At 49.3% G+C, this 21279-nt stretch overlaps 2 protein-coding genes across 2 annotated transcripts in view; one reads left to right on the top strand and one right to left on the bottom strand.

Annotated features, from left to right (window-relative positions):
- Positions 1–201: 201 nt before the first annotated feature.
- On the top strand, positions 202–14770 carry LOC118794529 (centriolar coiled-coil protein of 110 kDa-like). The gene is made up of 15 exons (XM_036552787.1): positions 202–427; positions 2649–2818; positions 5161–5289; positions 6240–6425; positions 6483–7407; positions 7872–7993; positions 8232–8511; positions 8790–8893; positions 8978–9094; positions 9713–9814; positions 11915–12031; positions 12552–12628; positions 12874–12939; positions 13344–13403; positions 13668–14770. Exons 2-15 carry the CDS (start codon positions 2675–2677, stop codon positions 13741–13743), a joined length of 2505 nt encoding a protein of 834 aa, XP_036408680.1. The 5' UTR covers positions 202–427; positions 2649–2674; the 3' UTR covers positions 13744–14770.
- Positions 14771–20582: 5812 nt separating this feature from the next.
- LOC118794528 (nuclear GTPase SLIP-GC-like) overlaps positions 20583–21279 on the bottom strand; it is a 55997-nt gene continuing 55300 nt past the window's right edge. Inside the window, exon 13 of the mRNA XM_036552786.1 lies at positions 20583–20722. Within this exon, the coding sequence (XP_036408679.1) occupies positions 20583–20722 (140 nt within the window). The remainder of the gene's footprint in view (positions 20723–21279) is intronic.

Below are 21279 nucleotides of genomic sequence, written 5' to 3'. Positions count from 1 at the left end.
AAGGAGAAGAGGAGAATAGACTTCCTTGCACTAGATTTGCAGACCTCTTGCTTGGTAATATTCACACCCAACGGGAAAACTCCATTATAACGTTGACTCTGCTCATCACTGAGAAACCAATATTTGCCATAGCAATCAATTCGCCCGGAGAGGTACAGTGTGCCAGAAGGCGGGGTCTCGGTGGTTGCTAGGAGGCGCTGTTGCCGCTGGAAGATGGCGGTGAGTACCACAAGAGGAGAAATATGACAATTTAAATGTGTAATATATAGCTTGCTGGCTACCGATTATATTGAACAGATTATCTTGAAACGGGCCATTTTGAGCCTCTTCATAAATCGCGCTGTATGTCTGGCAACATTGTAGAAAAGAGGGACGAAACGTTGACCTTACCCTGGAAGTGGATGCCGCACAGAAACTGAGCGTGGAGGTAAGGCGGGGGCTGGATGTGCATTCACACTCCGTTTTGGGTAAAACACCGGTCATCAGTTAGCAAGCTGGCCATCTGTCACTTTTAACTGACTTATATACAGATGTCGTCTTGACAAATGTGGTTAGCTTCTACTGTCATCTTAGTAATTCTTGGGTAGATGCCTAAGCGTGGCGTTTAAAATGTAAAAAAAAATTGCTAGCTTGTAAGTTAGCTCTATAACCTAGTTATCTGGTAGTTAGCGACGGGAACCGGGATTTTTTTGGGGGTAGGTTGCTAGCTAGTTGGGTAAATAAATAAATTGTATTGGACTGACTATGGACTAGTTAGCTAGATGCTTAACTACGGGATGTCTAAAAAATCAGGCACGTTATTGCTAGGCGGCTGGCAGCATTAGCTTGCTAGCCAGCTAAGTAGTTGATATACCTTGACAGCTGGAAGGCTAGCTAACTGTAGCTAGCTATAGCAGACATTTTTCATCAGCTGTCTAGCTAGCCAACTTAGCGAACGTTATGGTTTTGCCAAAGAACTATAGCTAGCAAGTGAGCTATGCTGATGACAGTATGCTGGAATTCACGAAATAGCTATTTATTCTATATTTAACAGCTTGATATTTTGGGGAGAACCTAGACGTTTTATATATTTTCTAGCTAGCTAACCACCTAGCTATACGGGGTGAGAAAGCTGCGAAGTCATTGACAGGGCTGAACAGCACTGCATCAACCCTTAGCTGACCGGTGGGTCGAATTTTCTGGAAAGCAGAGATGATGATGAGGAGGAGGAGGATGGTGATGATGACTGATATGACTTTGATTATTGTTGAACATAAGACTGGGGCATGTATTCAGAGTAGAGTTAGTAGAGCCCGCTTTTGACAGCGAAGCAATGCAAATGTCTAGCTGTTCGCTTTGTGCAATATTGTAGGGATGTGCGCACAGCGCCCTGTTCGGTTTATCTTCCCCACACTGTTACCGATAAGGGGATTCAGGTGCACGTGGGGAGGTTGTCATAAGCGTAGATACCGCTCCAGGGGAGAAGGACATCAAAGACCCAGTGACATCATCATGCAAATCCTGTACAGTGATCATTCTAAATGACCTCACCTCCATTGGGATTGTATATATACCGTCCGCCAAGTTATGGACTGGCATAGCCTAACCATGCCTCTACCCCGCTGAGAATACAGTCCTCTACCGGCGTCCTACAGAAGTAACCACACTGGCCCCGAGGACCGACTCCTTAAAAATATTTATGTCTGTAGCCTACTACCTAAACTCAGTTGAACACACCCAATTCAGACAAAATTTCACATAGCAGCGAAGTAAATGGCTAAACCTGGACCGTTTTACCCTGTCTTATTGTATTCTTGTCCGTCTTATTTTTCTGCCTCGTTACATCATCACAAATACTTACATCTCTAATAATACTTAACGTTATTCGTTTGTTCTGTTTGCATAGCCTATATTTAATCATATTATAGCCTGTATACCCTATATAGCTTATATAGCTCACAGCAGCATTTGTCCATTGTAGATAGTTTCAAGTTAGATGCCTCCTTCAAGTTGTTACACACTGTGGGTAATACTTTAGGCATAGCTACAGAGGAAATGATAGTAAGACCACAGTATTGCAATATTCCACTGGGGGGGGGGGGGGGGGTGATTAATAAAATTGTCATCCTCTGAATAAATTGAAATAAACCACAGGATCAGGTTACTTGAAAGAGCAGAGAGAAGTGCAGATTTGACCATCGGAACATGTGATAGTAGTGTGTGCAAAATTGTTGGCTGGAATCTTATTGATAGTGTTACTGATAATACTTTGAGTGGCTGTTTTTGCAAATGCACTAAAACATGGAGTAGGGAGTGTATGACTTGTACATGAGAACCTGAGCTCCAGGGGAATGACCCACTTTACCACCGAGACATAAAAAAACCAAAACAAAAAAGGTTAAAAAAAAAAAAAAAAGCCGCAACCTACGCAACCCCCTAATCTGCCTGTCTTGCTCTTCCAGTCGCTCATAGCTTAACGATCTTAGAGGCAGATAAGCTCAGGCCTGCATGTTTTCCGTCTTTAACAATGCCGCTGTTAGTGGACTTCCTCCCCAGATCATGTTTTTTGTCCAGGCTGACCTGTGTGTGCTGCTATGAGGAAAATGGCCTCTGTCTTGTCTTCGTGCTTGTTTGGCAGCTCCATTACAGGGATGTGTTGTGTCTGGCAGGTTGACAGGAGGGGTGGGGACCAGGGATGGAGAGCTATGAAGAGTTCTGTTCCAGCAGCCTGGCCAGGCTCAGGACAGCGGGGAAGGTGCAGACATGCAGTGAGGCCTCCAAACAGCAGGGGGCGCTGTCCCTCATCCGATTCCATGGAATGGCTGTGCTCTCACCTGTGGTAAGGAGACCACTCAGTGGCACACAGTTTTTAACACTGGCACACAATGACATGAGTATATTTCCATGATCCAGACGCTTCGTATGACAGTCTCATGACAGCAGAATGCTTTGCAGTTCTGTTGGTGGCCCATTTAAATTACAATGGAAATGACACACTTTCCATGTGCATTATACCTTTACCTGTTTTTTTGGGGCTGATGTTGTGTAAAGGCAGTTGCATGGCAACCAAATGCGTGCACCGGTGGGGTTTATTTTGTTTACAAGGAAGCAGTTGTAAGTTTGAGACGCGCGCACACAGACACACACACACACACACACACACGCGCGCATACAAACAGTCGCACACACATACACATCAATCTTTCAAGGCCACGCTCAACCCACCACAAGCTGACTTGGGCATTACAATGCTAAAGCAGACCCGCTGACTGCACATTCCCTCCAGATGAGAGACGCAGAAAAGGTACCCTTTGTACATTTCATCAGTATAGTTGGTTGGCTGCAGCGTAATTTTAGTTTACTGGTTGTTACGACCAAAAAAAGAATTGATGCAAAGCAATCAGTGGTTCGTTAACTTGTTGGCATGCACTGAGGTGGATTAGATTTGTCAGTGGCTTGTGAATGTATCTGCTTGAGGGGTTAAAGTAACATGTTGTTCTTAGGGAGCAGACGTTAACTTGAATTGCAGGATTTTGAACATTTCAAGCCAAGTAATCACTGGATTTTGCATCGTTTTCAGAATGTATTGACTGTCTGAAAACACCATTTGAGTTACTGGTGTCTTAACAGACAGTAAAGATACTTGGTTACTACACGGAACGTGGTGTAATGTATAATAGTTAATGGTGAAATATTAACTGAGGACCAAGAACTTGGTTATTTGGGCACAGTCCTTCTTTTCTGTGTGCACTGGGGTGGGAGTGTGACACAGTGGTCAGGGAACTGAGCTTATTCATTAAGATTTGTGGGTTCAAATCCCAGTTGAGGGGCTGCAGAGTCAGCTCACTTCAGCTGTACCCTTTACTTCTGTGGATAGCCACCTGTACACATGAATAATGTTTAAAAAAAGAAAATGCAGCGTAACTTGCTCTGGACAGGGTCACGAGACCTGACATGTGCAGTCTGTCTTCCTGGTGGCTGAAACGCACAGTTCGAGTGACCCCGCTTAAATGCGGTCGACCCCTGCGAGACAAGCTCTCTGGGACACATCTGCAGAGGGGGAACAGAAGGGGTTGTTTATGTCATGCGGACCAATCTTGTGCTGATAGTTTGTCAATTGAGTTTGCAGAGAGCAGCTGCCTAAAGGAGACTTTTGTGTATACACTGACCTGGCAGTGCCTGCCTGTGTGGTTATGAGATGCCTGAGTGCTGACAGGATTTAGGGAAGATTATCCCCCCTCCCCGAGCCGTGGCACAGAAAGAGGGGAGGTGATGTCGGTGGAGTCCCAGAAACGCAGGGACGAAAGTTCCAGAGCCGGAGGTACGGAGGGATGAGGAGAGAGTAGAGAATTGTACACGTTTGAGGAATGGGGTGTGGTGGGGGGGTTACTGTGAGAGCCAGCAGCCTCACCCACTCACTTGCTCACCCGCTCACCCGCTCACCCACTCACCCACTCACAGGTTCATTCACTCTGTCACTTACTTTAAGATGCCTCTTTCTCAGGTTCCTCCCTGGAGTTGGTGTGTCAGCGTTAATTACAGGGTATAAGATTACCACAGAGCTGTTTTCCATTGAGGCCAACATGAAAGAAAGCAACCCAAGCCTCCAGAGAGCAGAGAGCAGATTCCCAGAGACTGTGGTGAAATAGGTGATTAAACGTGCTCAATTATAATCACACACAGAGAATGGGAAACTTTACAATATGCTGTTTGTAAATGCAAGCAGCCTACTTGAGTAGCACAGACAGTTGGACACCCATCCTCTCTCACCCCCTAAGGTATATATTGCTGTAAAGGCACTATGATAATCCTATGCAGACCTTTAGTACACGCAACTTTCTCAACCTACGCAGCTACCATGCTATTTCTGGAGAATTACTGCATTCCGCTCTTACTAATGACATTCCTGAAGATATTGTGAGCGTGTTATCTGATATCTGGCATTTCGAGCATTTCTGATGTGTGATGGCGTCGTCACAGGATGTCAGAGAGGTTCTCTGCAGAGACGGCGTCTCACGCCTCAGATACGGTATGTAACCGATAGCATTGGAGTTGAGTGGAATTGCAACATATTCCGCAATCGTTGTGGTCAAAGGGCGTAGACAGCCGTCTTTATTTTACCAGACTGCATAAGCCAGTTGGAGCTGAGTCTGTTGTTCCTGTGTGTGTGTGTGTTTCCAGCTGAGTGAGGAACAGCGCAGTGAGATGACGCAGTACAGGCAGAGAGCTGCACAGCTGGAGGCGGAGAGGCACAGTCTGCGCAGGAGCAGCAAGCTGACCCGCATTCAGGACGTCCTGGACAGTGTGCAGGTGAGAGTCTGCAGTACAGTACTCCCTCCAGACTCTACTGAAGCCTGTCCTCGGCTCAGTCTGCTCAAGATGCCTCTCTGTGACCAAAGTAACAGGAGTTCGTTACACCTGAGTGGCCATGGTGATGCTTGGTATCAGATCGTAAGCTTCTTCACACTCTAGTACTCATGCCCCCTCCCCACTGTCACACTCTCACACACACGCATACACACAGACACACACACTTAAACACTCTAATGACATGCAAACAAACTTCCAGCTTGTGTTAGCTTCTACTTTCAGATTAGTGTCCGTGAACAGTCTCTGCAATCCCATTGTAGTCACCGGCCAGTATTCCAGCCCACTCTAGCCTGTGCATACTTAGAGACTTGTGACTGTTCATTGACAGTTTGCTCAGTAACACTGACCGCATACACATGCATACATACGCGCATGTGCTAAACAAATCCATCTCGGACCACCTGTATACAGGGCTGTGAGCCGCAAGTCTGTGCTAACAGAACTGAATAACTGCGGCTCAGTGTTTCTGCTGAGGAGAAAAACACAAGCTGACACAGTCCATCCCAGAATGCACCACTATGTAGTCGTTATCTGAACCTGCATCTGCTGAATAGAGGTGAAACTGCTTACTTTGAATTCCACTGCACGGGTACAGTGTCAGGTGAGCAGTGGGAAAGCTGTACACCCTGTCAGTGTTGTATTGTTACAAACAATTGATTCATTTTTATGTACACTGTTGCTCATTCAGCTTGAATGGATACACTTCTGGTCTTTTGTGCTGGAAGTCGCTCTGGGTAAGAGCGACTGGGTAATGTAATTTATCGCACTGTGTTGTCACAGGTTTGGCAACAAAGCGAGTTAATGCTTAACTTGCCATATGAATTTTGGGGGATGATCTCTTCTCATGTAGTAACTCTAAAGTAGCCCCCCCATTTCTCTTTCACCTCCAGACATGTAAGAGCCCAAAGGAGGAGGGGTCACCAGCAGCCCCGCCCACCCACTGCTCACCGGCTCTGCCCCCTCACTCCTCCCCGAAGCCTGAGTCTGTGAACGGCTTTGCACTGCTGCCTAATGTACCGGGCCCGCCCTGGTGCGGGAGGGGCGGGGCGGCTGTCGAGAGGGATGCCCCCGTGTTTGTGAACGGGACAAGAGGAGGGGAGGAGGAGGAAGAGGGGGGAAGCGAGGGGGAGGAGGGGGGCGGCGTCTCTGGGGTGAGCCTGCAGAGTCTGCTCAGGAGGTCCCGGGAGTACATGGAGAGGGAGCAGGGGCGGCGGGGGTCCCGGGGCAGCTGCAGGGCCACGCCCGTGCCCAGGGAGAGCCTCTCCGACAAGGAGAATGAGAGCGGCGGCGCGGGCGAGACACAGGGACACAGCCCCCTCAGCCCAGCCCACGGCCAGCCCGGTTCCGACCCGAGCGTCTCCCCTGATTCGCTGTCGGGCAGCCACCCGCGGTGCCTCACCGGGCCATACTCCCAGCTGCCCAGCCCAGAGCCCAGCCTCAGTCCCCGCCCCCACCGCCGCCGGCCCCGCCCTGTTTCCGCCGGCAACATCCTCATCTCCTTCCCCGTGTGCGGGGTGGAGCAAGGCCCCGGGGGGCTGGGGAGGGCGCAGGAAGGGGGCGCCCTGGCAGCACAGGGGGCAACGGCCACCCCCGCGTCCTCGGAGAAGCGGTCCCCGGAACACCCCTCGCTGTCACCCCCTGGAGTCAGCAGTCGGCGCGGGAGCCACACGGGCGCGGGCGAGAAGGCGGGCCCGCTCGGTCCCGCCGTGGCCGCCGCTCTGGGGCAGGACGTCCTGGCCCCGGCCTTCCGCAGGCGATCCCAAACCCTGGACAGCCAGCTGTACCCCACCCGCTCGGGACCCCCCATAGACCGGAGCCAGGAGAGGGTCCCGCGCTTCATCGCAGGCCTGCCCTGGCGAGCCCCCTGCCGCCGCTCCCCCCCCGACAGCCCCGCCCCGCTGCTGCTGCGGGCCCAGGCTGCCCCCTCCCCCTCGCCCACACACTCGCCCGGCATCATCAAGCGCAGCCTGGACACCGACGACGCCAAGGGGTCACCCGAACGCCGGCTCAACCTCAACCTCCTGCCCACGCCCCCAGAGCAGCCCGACAGCAAAGCGGGTGAGTCCTGTGTGTGTGAGTGTGTGTGTGTGTGTGTGTGTGTGTGTGTTCGTGTGAGCAGTGAGATTGCATTTTGTGTGTGAGCAGTTAGATTAATGTGTGTCACCAACAGTAGCCTCACTGTATATGTGTATGTGCCAATAGGTTATGTACTGTAAGTGATTGTAGTCGAGCAGTGTATATCCATCAGTGAATCTGAAGTGTGTGTGTGTGCAGGTTTGTGTTTATGTCCATTTGCCAGTATTTTACAGTGTGTGTATACGTGTGTGTTTGCCAGTAGATTACAGTGTGTGTACGTCTGTGTGTGTGCGTGCGTGCATGCGTGCGTGTATGCGTGGTGTGTGTGTGTGTGTGTGCGTGCGTGCGTGTATGCGTGGTGTGTATGTGTGTGCGCGTATGCGTGTGTGTGCGTGCGTGCGTGTATGCGTGGTGTGTATGTGTGTGCGCGCGTGTGTGCGTTACAGGGCAGGTGCAGCGGCAGGTGCAGGTTCTGGAGGAGATGCGCAGGCAGCTGGAGGAGGAGCACGCCCTGCAGCTGTCACTGCTCATCGCCGAGCAGGAGAGGGAGCAAGAGCGCCTCCGGCAGGTCAGCACGCGCAAGCACAGCCACAGCTGGGGCTCGCCATTATAAACACAGCTGATTACAAATACCAATGAATATTTTGTTGTGGTCTTAGTAAAGAATGTTCTTTCTGTTTCTGTGTGTGTGCGTGTGTTTGTGTGGTTGTGTTTGCCTGTGTGTATGTGTGTGTGTGTGTGTGTGTGTGTGTGTGTGTGTGTGTGTGTGTGTGTGTGTGTGTGTGTGTGTGTGTGTGTGTGTGCAGGAGCTGGAAGAGAGGGAGAGGAGGCTGAAAGATCGCCCTGCTGCTGGGGACCTGGGGGTCGACTGGAAAGTGCAGAGGGACAGCTACCCTGCCCTAAGCCCCGCCTCCGGCCCCTCCCTGAGTCCCGCCCGCAGTCCTGCTAGCTCCACCTTAAGCCCTGCTGGCTCCACCTTAAGCCCTGTTGGCTCCGCCCTGAGCCACACTGGCTCCGCCTTAAGCCCTGCTGGTCCCGCCCTGACTCCTGCAGAGAGGTCCCCAGGACACAGCATACACAGCATGGGTACCCTTATTTTACAGTTATTACACCATCGCCAATAATGCGCATAACCCCAGCCCTACTCAGGGCACTGTAAGCACACAGACACTGCACACCAACACTGCATTAACTTGGTACGGTATGGCTCTGGTGTCTGCAAGGTCACATGTGGTTTCATGGCAAAACTCGCCAGACCAGCACATCTTAGTTCTGAGACGCCCAGATCATGGTGCTGAAGGATGTGCCGTCTGCGCCATGCTATGTTTGAAAGCCCTGATGAAGGTGTCTGCATCCCTCTCCAGGTTTCCCCTCTTTGCTGAGCCCCAACATCTCCTCCTCTGCTCCTCAAACCCCAGCCTACCTGTGGGGGCCGTCCTGGGGGAAGCCACGAGGCCGGCTGAGTCAGGTGTGTGTGTGTGTGTGTGTGTGTGTGTATATATACCTGTGTGTAGCTGGATCTGCTCTGACCTCTTTCTCTGTCCTCCTGCAGTATATGACCCCCGAGCAGCAGGTGGCGCTGTGCCGCTTAGGTGCCATCACGAGAGGTTTCCTCACCCGCAGACTGCTGAAGACCGAGAAGGTCAAACACCTGCGTCAGACTGTGCAGGTGAGACACATACAGACACACAGGAGGAGGGCAGTGAGGTGCAGACACACTCAAACGTGAGGAGAAGGGGGTGGGGTGCAGGAGAGGGGGGGTGGGGTGCAGACACCCTCAAACATGAGGAGAGGGGGGTGGGGTGCAGACACCCTCAAACATGAGGAGAGGGGGGTGGGGTGCAGACACACTCAAACATGAGGAGAGGTGGGTGGGGTGCAGACACACTCAAACATGAGGAGAGGTGGGTGGGGTGCATGAGAGGGGGGCGGGGTGCAGACACACTCAAACATGAGGAGAGGGGGGGTGGGGTGCATGAGAGGGGGGTGGGGTGCAGACACACTCAAACATGAGGAGAGGAGGGTGGGGTGCAGGAGAGGGGGGTGGGGTGCAGACACACTCAAACATGAGGAGAGGAGGGTGGGGTGCAGACACACTCAAACATGAGGAGAGGGGGGTGGGGTGCAGGAGAGGGGGGTGGGGTGCAGACACACTCAAACATGAGGAGAGGAGGGTGGGGTGCAGACACACTCAAACATGAGGAGAGGGGGGTGGGGTGCAGGAGAGGGGGGTGGGGTGCAGACACACTCAAACAGTGGGTGACGTGTTGTCTGGCGTTTGTTTCAGGACACGCAGGAGTTCATTCGCTCGTTCCAGACTGAGGCCCCCATGAGGAGGGGGTCACTCTCAGCACAAGACCTGTCCCTGCAGGGGAGGGTCAGAGCACAGGTACTACATACTGACACACTGACACACTGACACCCTGCAGGGGAGGGTCAGAGCACAGGTACTACATACTGACACACTGACACACTGACACCCTGCAGGGGAGGGTCAGAGCACAGGTACTACATACTGACACACTGACACCCTGCAGGAGAGGGTCAGAGTACAGGTACTACACACTCACACTGACACACTGACACCCTGCAGGGGAGGGTCAGAGCACAGGTACTACATACTGACACACTGACACACTGACACCCTGCAGGGGAGGGTCAGAGCACAGGTACTACATACTGACACACTGACACCCTGCAGGAGAGGGTCAGAGTACAGGTACTACACACTCACACTGACACACTGACACCCTGCAGGGGAGGGTCAGAGCACAGGTACTACATACTGACACTGACACACTGACACCCTGCAGGAGAGGGTCAGAGTACAGGTACTACACACTGACACTGACACCCTGCAGGGGAGGGTCAGAGCACAGGTACTACACACTGACACACTGACACCCTGCAGGAGAGGGTCAGAGCACAGGTACTACACACTCACACTGACACCTTGCAGGAGAGGGTCAGAGCACAGGTACTACACACTGACACTGACACCCTGCAGGGGAGGGTCAGAGCACAGGTACTACATACTGACACACTGACACCTTGCAGGAGAGGGTCAGAGCACAGGTACTACATACTGACACACTGACACCTTGCAGGAGAGGGTCAGAGCACAGGTACTACACACTGACACTGACACACTGACACCTTGCAGGGGAGGGTCAGAGCACAGGTACTACACACTCACACTGACACACTGACACCCTGCAGGGGAGGGTCAGAGCACAGGTACTACACACTCACACTGACACACTGACACCCTGCAGGAGAGGGTCAGAGCACAGGTACTACACACTCACACTGACACACTGACACCCTGCAGGAGAGGGTCAGAGCACAGGTACTACACACTGACACACTGACACCCTGCAGGGGAGGGTCAGAGCACAGGTACTACACACTGACACACTGACACCCTGCAGGGGAGGGTCAGAGCACAGGTACTACACACTGACACACTGACACCCTGCAGGGGAGGGTCAGAGCACAGGTACTACACACTGACACACTGACACCTTGCAGGAGAGGGTCAGAGCACAGGTACTACAAACTGACACACTGACACACTGACACCCTGCAGGAGAGGGTCAGAGCACAGGTACTACACACTCACACTGACACACTGACACCCTGCAGGGGAGGGTCAGAGCACAGGTACTACAAACTGACACACTGACACCCTGCAGGAGAGGGTCAGAGCACAGGTACTACACACTGACACACTGACACCCTGCAGGAGAGGGTCAGAGCACAGGTACTACACACTCACACTGACACACTGACACCCTGCAGGAGAGGGTCAGAGCACAGGTACTACACACTGACACACTGACACCTTGCAGGAGAGGGTCAGAGCACAGGTACTACACACTGACACACTGACACCTTGCAGGAGAGGGTCAGAGCACAGGTACTACACACTGACACACTGACACCTTGCAGGAGAGGGTCAGAGCACAGGTACTACACACTGACACTGACACACTGACACCCTGCAGGGGAGGGTCAGAGCACAGGTACTACACACTCACACTGACACACTGACACCCTGCAGGGGAGGGTCAGAGCACAGGTGATTACACACTGACACTGACACACTGACACCCTGCAGGGGAGGGTCAGAGCACAGGTACTACACACTCACACTGACACACTGACACCCTGCAGGAGAGGGTCAGAGCACAGGTACTACACACTGACACACTGACACCTTGCAGGAGAGGGTCAGAGCACAGGTACTACACACTGACACTGACACACTGACACCCTGCAGGGGAGGGTCAGAGCACAGGTACTACACACTCACACTGACACACTGACACCCTGCAGGGGAGGGTCAGAGCACAGGTGATTACACACTGACACTGACACACTGTGCTGCCTTCTGCCTCTACTCTACACACAGACACACGTTGCATCGTTGACCTGTGTGCGCACGCGTGTGTATGTGCGTGCGTGCGTTTCTCCGTCTCACCTGCAGCTGCGCGCGGCGCTGTACGACGTGCACGACATCTTCTTCGAGATGCCCCTGGGGGAGCGGCTGTCCCTGCTGCAGCAGGACAGAGAGCTGCGTCTGGAGAGGAAGCTCAGAGAGATGGTAAAGCGGGAGGGGCCTTCACCCAGACAGCCAATCGCACGCTCCCTCAGGGCTGTGGGCTGGAATCACGGGACAGACACAGCCAATGCCTATTGATTTAGGCTGTGCTTCACTGAATGAAGCTGTGCTCATTGACTGAGCCTGTGAGTGCTGACCCAGCATGTAGTTATTGATTTACATCACATTACATTAATATCATTTAGCAGACGCTCTTATTCGGAACGACTTGCATAGGTCACAGTTCTACATGTTATCCATTTATACAGCTGTATATTTACTGAGGCAGTTGTGGGTTAAGTACCTTGCCCAAGGATACAACAGTACCCCAGTGGAGAATTGAACCAGCAGCCTTTTGATGACTAGCCCTGCTCCTTACCACTGTGCTACACTGATACCTGATTTAGCCTGTTATTATTGACCTGGGCTGTGGTTATTCACTGAGCCTGTACTGATTGATTTAGCCTGTTCTTATTGACTGAGTCTTGTTATTGACCCAACCTGTGGTTTCTTGCCTCTGTAGGAGAAAGCCAAGAGCCCCAGGGAGAGAGTCACGCTGTCGGCCGCTACCCAGAAGTCCTTGGACAGGAAGAAGCAGAGGTGAGAGAGGGGGCAAAGAGCCCCCACAGTGTGCTTCAGTTTTACTGCTATCGTTTACTATTAAAAAGCCATAATATTCCTGCTGAAGGGAAATATGATGAGTAATAGTCCTCAATAACTGTGATGTGAATAGAATTACCTTAATCAAGGATGCTGACTGCAAGGTACATCATTCAAGAACTTTATTTGTCACATACACATCATGTTCTTGTGTGTGCCTGTCTGTGTCATGGTTTGTCTCTCAGAGGTGGGGAAACTCCAGGGCAGGCCAAGAGGACACAGCAGAAGCCAAAGAGCCCCCCCACAAACAGGTACACTACTCACACACACACACACACACACACACACACACACACAGCCAAGCTGCACACGCACTCATACCCAGGCACCATTAGATATGATGCACATATGCTCCTGACCTCCTTCGCCTACAGGCAAAACAGAACCATTCAGTTCTGTCAGTTACAGATGAAACCTCCTCTCAGCAGGGCCCGTGTTTGCGCTGCACAAAGCCGTCTTTACAGACGAAACAAGGCTCCTGAAAATCCCCCCCAGATTAGATTAGGGGGGCTCTGTGGCCCCGTCATTCTCCGGGCCATTCACCACGAGCGTCTGGTTAGAGACGTCAGTGTTAGCGGCTGCCCTCGGTGACGGGACAGCCGGTGTACCTCCAGCCTCTTTTCCCCTCCCCTCACTGCTGGCCTCTCCCCCTCAGGGTCCTGCAGCCCAGCCAGGGCCAGAATGCGCCCGTCCCGGGCCAGCTGCTTCGACAGGGGTGAGCTTTCCTCCCTCCTCCCTCGCTTCCCTCTCTTCCTCCTCTCTACGGCTCTCTCATTCTCTCCTTCACTGGAGGCACAGTGAAGTGGCCAATTCGCAGCCACCAAGCTTTGACTGGATATACAATGTCTGTTATTCATCTCTTTCTCCCTCTCTCCTCTCCCTCGCTGTCTCATCCTCTCCTTCGCTTTCTTCACCCCTCTCTCTCCCCCCCCCTCTCTCTCCCTCTCCCCCCCCCCCTCTCTCTTTCTCTCTCTGGCAGGAGTCTGTACAGGAAGACTCCGGAGGAGAGACTGAAGCACTCGGACAGCCTGAGGAAGCAGCACTCTCTGGGGTAGTACTGGCTTCTGCCCCTTGGTGTCCCTGACACCGCCAACCCCCTGTCAGCACCCCAATGCAGTATACACCCTCTCGCCCCCTTCCTCAACACTCCACACCAAGAGAGAACCTCCTCTAACTCCCAAAGCCTCCACGGCCAGTTAAGGGAGAGTAAGGCCTTGGGGACCCCTTGATGGATGGAGCTATGGCTGCCATCTGCTGTCAATCCCTGACTTGCTTGAACAAATCAAACAAGCTCTCTACAGCAAAACACTACAACTGGTGCAAATAAGTGAGACTGATAGAGCATGATAACCTCCAAGCAGCCTCATTCTCCCCACACTACAGGCCTCCTTGCCAAACCGTCTCCCACCCATATGCTTCCCACCCCCTGGTCAAAACCTCCAGTCCACCCTTGCTAAAATACCTCCCAACACTGTAACCTGTGTCAACTTCCCAAAATTTCTCACTCCCCAATGCCAAAACCCTTCCCAAGACTACCCATCCATCTCTTGCCAAACCGCCACCCCAGGCCAGTAGAGGGCACTAGAAAAGTGTGCTCTCCCTGCTCCAACGCACACTACCCTACAGGAAATCCACAAGGATGACAGTCATCCTGCATCAGACTGTTACTATTATTATTATTAAAAAGCGATGAACATTTGTATCTTGGAATAGTTTACCCTGCTCCTACAGTTCTGTAATATATTATCTTGCCAAGATGTGATTCAGCCTCTTTTCCTGTTCCTGCTCAGCCAAACAAGAGATTCTGCAGCTGGAAGCGTGTCTGTGTGATTTGGGGAGGGGCGGGAGCGTAAATGTGAAAAATGCCATTTTGCTCGAGTTCTCGAGATTAACAATGAGGCCATTATTGCGGACTGAGTCACTGGCGTGTCTGAGGGTTGCCTCATATCAGTGTGGCGGGGTGTGGCTGCGTCTACGCTGTGCATTACTGGCTGATGCTTCTCTCTCCGTGATCCCCTTGCTCCCTGGAGCTGCTGTGCCATTGATACACTTCTCACACAGACAGATGCATCTCGGATGCACAGACACACACTGACACCTCCGAGAGAGACAAACACATCTCGGATGCACAGACACACACTGACACTTCAGAGAGACAGACACGTCTCGGATGCACAGACACACACCGACACCTCCAAGAGAGACAGACACGTCTCAGATGCACGGACACACACCGACACCTCCAAGAGAGACAGACACGTCTCGGATGCACGGACACACACTGACACCTCCGAGAGAGACAGACACGTCTCAGATGCACGGACACACACCGACACCTCCGAGAGAGACAGACACATCCCAGATGCACAGACACACACCGACACCTCCAAGAGAGACAGACACGTCTCGGATGCACAGTCACCTTCCCGATGCATAGACACCTTCCACACACGCAGAGTGTGACTGACTGTGTGTGGGTCCCTCTCCCGGTGGGAAACACAAACCTCTCCAGAGTTCCAGGGCCGACTCTTCTGCCACCCTAACACACACACGCACACACACAAAAACACACACTATGAATTGCCCAGGCTTGCACTCAGCGTGAGTGCAGCTGCTTGTAATTTTTTTGCCAAACGCATTCTCTACTCTCCCCGTTAGTGTCTGAGTACCGAGTAGCCTTTCTGAAAACCCCGCCTGAACCTGTCCTCAGATTGTAGTCTCGTGAAGAGCCGGAAGAGTAGAGGTGCTTTGTGGTAGAGGGTTTATGCTGACATTTCCTTTTTATCCTTTTTTTAAACTTCACCATGCAAGATATCTCCTGCCTTTGAGCCTTCTGTGTTGTCTGCATTTTTATCTTTCATATAGTTTTAGGCTAAATCATTTCTACTGGCTATGTTGAAGTTGGGCCAAAATTAAGACAATGAGACTGAAAGTTAAAGTATGCACAGTAAACACTTGAATGTATATGGCTTTTTTAATTTTGCACTTAGAAAGACTTGCTTTGTTACGTAGAACAAAGGCTTAAGGGTTTCCCAGCATGCTCTTTACACGAGGTGCAGCCAGCATTTGTGCGCATTACCTGTGGGCTTGCTAGGGACGTGATCTGGCCAGCATGGATTTCCTTCAAACACCCGCAGCTGTATGGTATTCTGTAAGGGCCAAACAAGGGGGGAAAAATCCTTGACAACACACAAAAATACCTCATCGGTGTACTGCTGTAGTTTTCCTCACTTTAATGAATACCTCTGGCACCACCTAGTGGCGAGTCTGGAAATGCAGCGGTATTGCTGAGCCGAGATCGGGGATCCTAGAATTTACGTGCTGGCGCACTTTGGCCCGGTGAGAGCGTGGGGTCAGACGCAACCAATATGGCCTTCTAGTATTTTCTGGATTGGTTATTTATTGACTTGACTTAATATCCATTTTGTGTTTTCATTTTTAATGTCCAGTGTCCAGTACATCCGTTTTAATGTTCAGTATATGTATTTGTGTTTTTATACAGTTCTTACTTATTCCTGTTTATATGCATGTTTATAAAAATATTGATATCAATACTACCAATAACAATAAAAAAATAAACAGTGTTTCAGTTGGTGTGTTAATTTTCATGCAAATAGCTGACTACAAGACAAACTGGCGTCTCATTCCGTGTGATGGTAATTGAAAAATAAAGAGATCACTTGAAACACGTTACATGTGATTACATGGTTACATTTTAATGTGACAAATACGGGAGTGTGTGCAACAACATGATGTTGCAGTTTCATGAAGTATAATGAGATTAATTTCAATAGAAAAAACATCATGGGAAAATAAGAGAATCTGGGAGTATATTACGTAATGAAGCGATAGTACTTTAGACGTAGGTGAATCTTTTTCACACACATGAAGAATAAAATTAACTGTTCTTGTACATTCTGCTGTACCCAATGCGATGGCACGGTGATACGCATTGAAGACGGGTTATCATGACGTCTTAATCTCAGTCCGGTCGTGGAGCCTTCCGCTGACTGGCTGAGTTTCGCCATTATCATCTTACCAGGTTAGAAACTGCTCGAAACGACTCAACACCCCAGCCGGTAGATATATCAATAACTTCAGTTAATATGTCAATAACTGTGGTTAATATAACAGTAATCATGATTAATATGATAATAACCGTGATTAGTGTATAAAAAGCATTAAAAGGGGGCAAATTACCTCAACACACGCTGTTCACATGAAGGAGTTATTCCCTCCATTTGCAGGCCATATTGGTTCCTTACGCCCTTTTTCTTTCTTGATTTTCACCAGGCTTGACCTTCAACTGTGCCTTTCCGCCTCTGAATAATGAGATCATGCAGAGCTTAAGCAGATTGTCTCCTGACAGGTGGCACTACATTGCAGACATTCTTATCTAGAGCGACTTAGTTTTAAATTAGGTTACAAATTTTCATGTTATCCATTTATACAGCCAGATATTTTCTGAGGCAATTGTGGAAGTACCTTTCCAAGGGTACCCTTGTATAACAGCAGTGCCCCAGTAGGGAATCGAACCAGCACCCTTTTGGTTGTGAGCCCTGCTTTGTACCACTATACCACACTGCTGCAATCTCACTGCTGACATTGTACATAGTGTACACCTGTCTAGCAGAATTCATTACCTTTTAAGGAGCTGTTGACACGAAGGAATGAATAATTTGCTGTCTACAATATATAGCAGGAACACAATGACCATAGCAACAGTAACTATACTTTTAGGTGATGCCATATTTAAGATAAACTACTTCATCCCCTGAATACTTAATGGACTCAGACAGATCAGTGTAGGTACTGTGCAATCTGTCAGAAGACAGGGCTTACATAATGTAATTCGATACAGCTTATCATTCAGTCATAAATAAAAAATAAATCAAGTTGACACCCAAAGTACACAGCATATACATCATTTATCAGAGAAAAACAGGGCTATGTTTCTTTTAGTGTTCAGGATACATCCAGAGACTCCCTACAGGAAGCCCAACACCAGTGCTCATATAATTACTCATATTATTGCTATTATTGAAATTTTGAATAAACTCTATTGTGTGTTGCTTCGGTAATATCTAACATCCTTGTTGAGAATTGGAAGTAAAATCCACTGAGCTGAACACTTATATTGTTATCAACATGCCTACACAAAGGATATGAGACACTCTCCAACTATAAAGACTCACAGATCTGAATATCATGTGGACTGGAGCCATCTTTCAAACATCATCAAGGCAAAATAAGTGCAAAGTGCAGAGAATGACAAGCAGTAGGTGATTTATGTTGAGAATGTAAGTGAGCCATACAAGTAAGCCTGTTTGTCTAGCACCCTGGCTAATGACTGAGGTCAAGATGACTTTACTGATGCTCTTTACAAAGCATCCAAAATGCCCCATATTTATGTTCAACCAATAATATTCCTTGTTGAACTTTTCCTTCATTCAAATCCTGTAACAAGACAGACAGAACTGTTCTGCTTCACCATCTACAGCTACAAAAATCAATAAATAAAACAAAGAGCCAGACACACAGTATAGCAAATGGGATTTCTCCCCTTTGTGTGGCTTTGTTAATATCTACATGGTCTTGATCCAGACTTTTCCTAGCAAAACACAGAAATGCAGACAGCAGTTATCCCTGTTAGGAGCACATAGACACACATACACAAGCACAATGGATCAAATGCTAAAGCAGTGGATGATACCTAAAAATACAGGCCAAGGGTCAATTTATGGAGCAGGTTTATATTGGTTTATGAAACATGGCAACAAAGCAACTCCACGAGGCAGACTCCAAACATATTCAGCATTCAGTACAAGTCATGCGTCTGCTCCTGAATGTGAACAGGGTTTTCAGCCCACAGTCAGATCAAAGCAGAGGTGTGCCACTTTTTCAGTGTACCTCTATTGGAAGCTCTCGGGAGCTCTCGGGGCCTGTGACGGAGTGCCGTCACCACAGTTGAGTATGTGCTCTGACAGCCATACCAGCGAGCCTGGCTCTTTGGCGTCACAGTCAAAGTCACATGGTTGGTACCCCGTAGACCCGGGTTCAAGGCCAGGTGGGATGACTGCTCTCGCTCTGCGCTACAAGTGGGATGGCTGACTGCGCGGCCATCGGAGGCGTGCCCAGTGTGTGAGCCGTATGAGGGACCCCCCCGGTTAGGTTGACCCCGGTGTGAGGGAACCCAGAGATGGGTGAAGCACGGTGTGAGGGACCCCAGAGATGGGTGAAGCACTAGTGATTGGGGCACCCTGGGATGGGAGGAGTATGGAGGGGGAATCCGTGAGGGACGCATGATGGAGTGCCGTCACTACAGTTGAGTATGCGCTCTGACTGACATACCAGCGAGCCTGGCTCTTTGGCGTCACGGTCAAAGTCGCATGGTTGGTACTCCGTACACCAGGGTTCAAGGCCAGGTGAGGTGACTGCTCTCACCCTTCGCTACAGCTCACACACTGGGCACGCCTCCGATGGCCTCGTGGCAAGCCATCCCACAGCTAACACCATTTGTAGCGAAGGGCGGTAGCTTGGCATCAGAATCAAATCAAAGTCTTGATGACTGTGTGCGCAGTTTGCAGAAGTTCAGAACATTTCACATGATAAAACAAGTGTCAGTGAAAGGTGGTGCGGCAGGATTGTTTCACAGTGAGGGGTAACAGACACAGAGTGGTAAAGCTGGGTGTGTGTGTGTGAGGTAACTGTGTGAGGAAATAAAGAATGAGGCAGGGGAAAAGTGCATGATTTCATTATAGCTCTTAATTCATTTTTCTTTATTTAACTTTTAGTATACATGCAGAATAGAATGTAAGACAAATTTTACTTCAGATTTTAATAAGTGCAAGTGCAACAAACTTGTAAGAAAAACATACTGCTCTGTAGAATTAAACACATATTACTACACCCTCTAACACCATTATAAATGCAAATCCTAAATTCATAGTATCATTCTAGCTTTTATTTATTCTAACAAAAAAAATTGAACATATGTGCCTTTCACACACACAAACATCAAAGAATGAGTAAGAAGAAGAAAAAGACCCACTGCCAATAAAAATAACACAGCTGTTCACATGATGCACTGCATCAGATCATTGCCTATTGTACCTGTGATAAACTGTGTTACATTCTGTCACAAACATATATTCTACTGGATAAAAGGATGCGTGCATTTCCCTGTGAGACACTCTAGCCCTATCACCAATCTGCACTGTAACCATAGTAAAATTATTATTGCATAGACCCTGTTTTCTATTATTGTGGTGACAGAAAATTAACCTGAACTTTCAGGATGAGTACCCAGAACTACTGGGTGTCGCAACATCACTTGGCACTTCTGCTTTTTGATGTCTCACATAATACTTCCTCATTTTGTCGTACTCTTGTGTAACATCTGTATAAAAACAAAAAGATAAAACAAAGTGTTGTAGACTGGACAGTAACATTCCTCTAGTACAGTGTTACTAGTGGTCATACTACACCACACTACTTCAAATTCTAAATTCAGATGGTCCAGTTCTGCACTGACAACACTAAAGTGACAAACAGTTTCTTTCACAAACCTCTGTCATTAGATTTATTGTAAAAGTGTGCTAAAAATATGTCTGTTGGGCTTCCCTTTACCTGGCAGAGACAGGGACCTTTTGGCGAGGAGAACCTGATCCATTGATTTCTCAAGATTGCTCCTAAGTTCCCTCTCGATCTCATCCTAATGGAAGACAGAAATCACAGGATATTTTTATAGCTCTAATGTACTGTAAAACTGAAGAAATACTGGATTTGCTTAAGGTTATATATGTATATTACAGTTGTTCTTTTATTGTTCTATTCATTAATTGTTCATCTCTTCCTATTACAGGCCATAATTAACAGGGTAATGATACAAATTTCAAACCTTCAAGCTCTTGAACAGCTCCAGCATATTCTTCTTGGCCTTATGGAACATGATATGCTTGGTTGATTCTATGTGATGCTGCAGAGTCTCCTGAATCAATTTCATGCTACCCGGTCCACTGAAGGCAGCAGCCTCTGAAAACAATGACACCAGTTTGGCTTCGATGGTCAAGAAAGGCTCAAAAGCTCCCCTACAGGACCATTTAAACAACACTCAAAGCCAAAAATTTGAGGATTTGAGGTATGATATCGATGTCTTTTCTTCAAAATATTATAACTGGTCAGCCCAAGGTTGATGGTGCTTGATTCAGTTTTTGTTATATTAACGTTAGAACATTTTGGTGTGTTTACATTATGCAATGACTCAAAAGGAGTACATTGCTCGCACGTCAAGGGCCTGCCGATTCCTCCTCCACAAAATCAGGAGGATTCGTCTGTTCCTGACAACATACGCGACGCAGCTCCTTATCCAGGCCACAGTTCTCCCTCGACTGGACTACTGCAACGCTCTCCTCGCAGGCCTCCCAGCCTGTACCACCCAGCCTCTCCAGCTCATCCAGAATGCAGCTGCCCGACTGATCTTCAACCTCCCCAAATTCTCCCATGTTACTCCCCTGCTTAAATCCCTCCACTGGCTTCCTGTCGCTGCCAGGATCAGATTCAAGACCCTGACCCTGACCTCTGCAATCAAC

This window comes from Megalops cyprinoides, chromosome 19, assembly GCF_013368585.1.
Source record: "Megalops cyprinoides isolate fMegCyp1 chromosome 19, fMegCyp1.pri, whole genome shotgun sequence".
In the NCBI taxonomy this organism is placed as follows: Eukaryota; Metazoa; Chordata; class Actinopteri; order Elopiformes; family Megalopidae; genus Megalops; species Megalops cyprinoides.
This window is presented reverse-complemented; position numbering and strand designations above follow the sequence as displayed.

What these genes read in the sequence shown, in the direction of transcription:
- LOC118794529 (XM_036552787.1), top strand. Translation starts at nt 2,675, where the DNA reads ATGGAGAGCTATGAAGAGTTCTGTTCCAGCAGCCTGGCCAGGCTCAGG. An exon ending in AGGGGAGGGTCAGAGCACAG is followed by an intron (nt 9,815 to 11,914) that starts GTACTACATACT and finishes TCTCACCTGCAG; the next exon opens with CTGCGCGCGGCGCTGTACGA. An exon ending in AGAGGAAGCTCAGAGAGATG is followed by an intron (nt 12,032 to 12,551) that starts GTAAAGCGGGAG and finishes TTGCCTCTGTAG; the next exon opens with GAGAAAGCCAAGAGCCCCAG.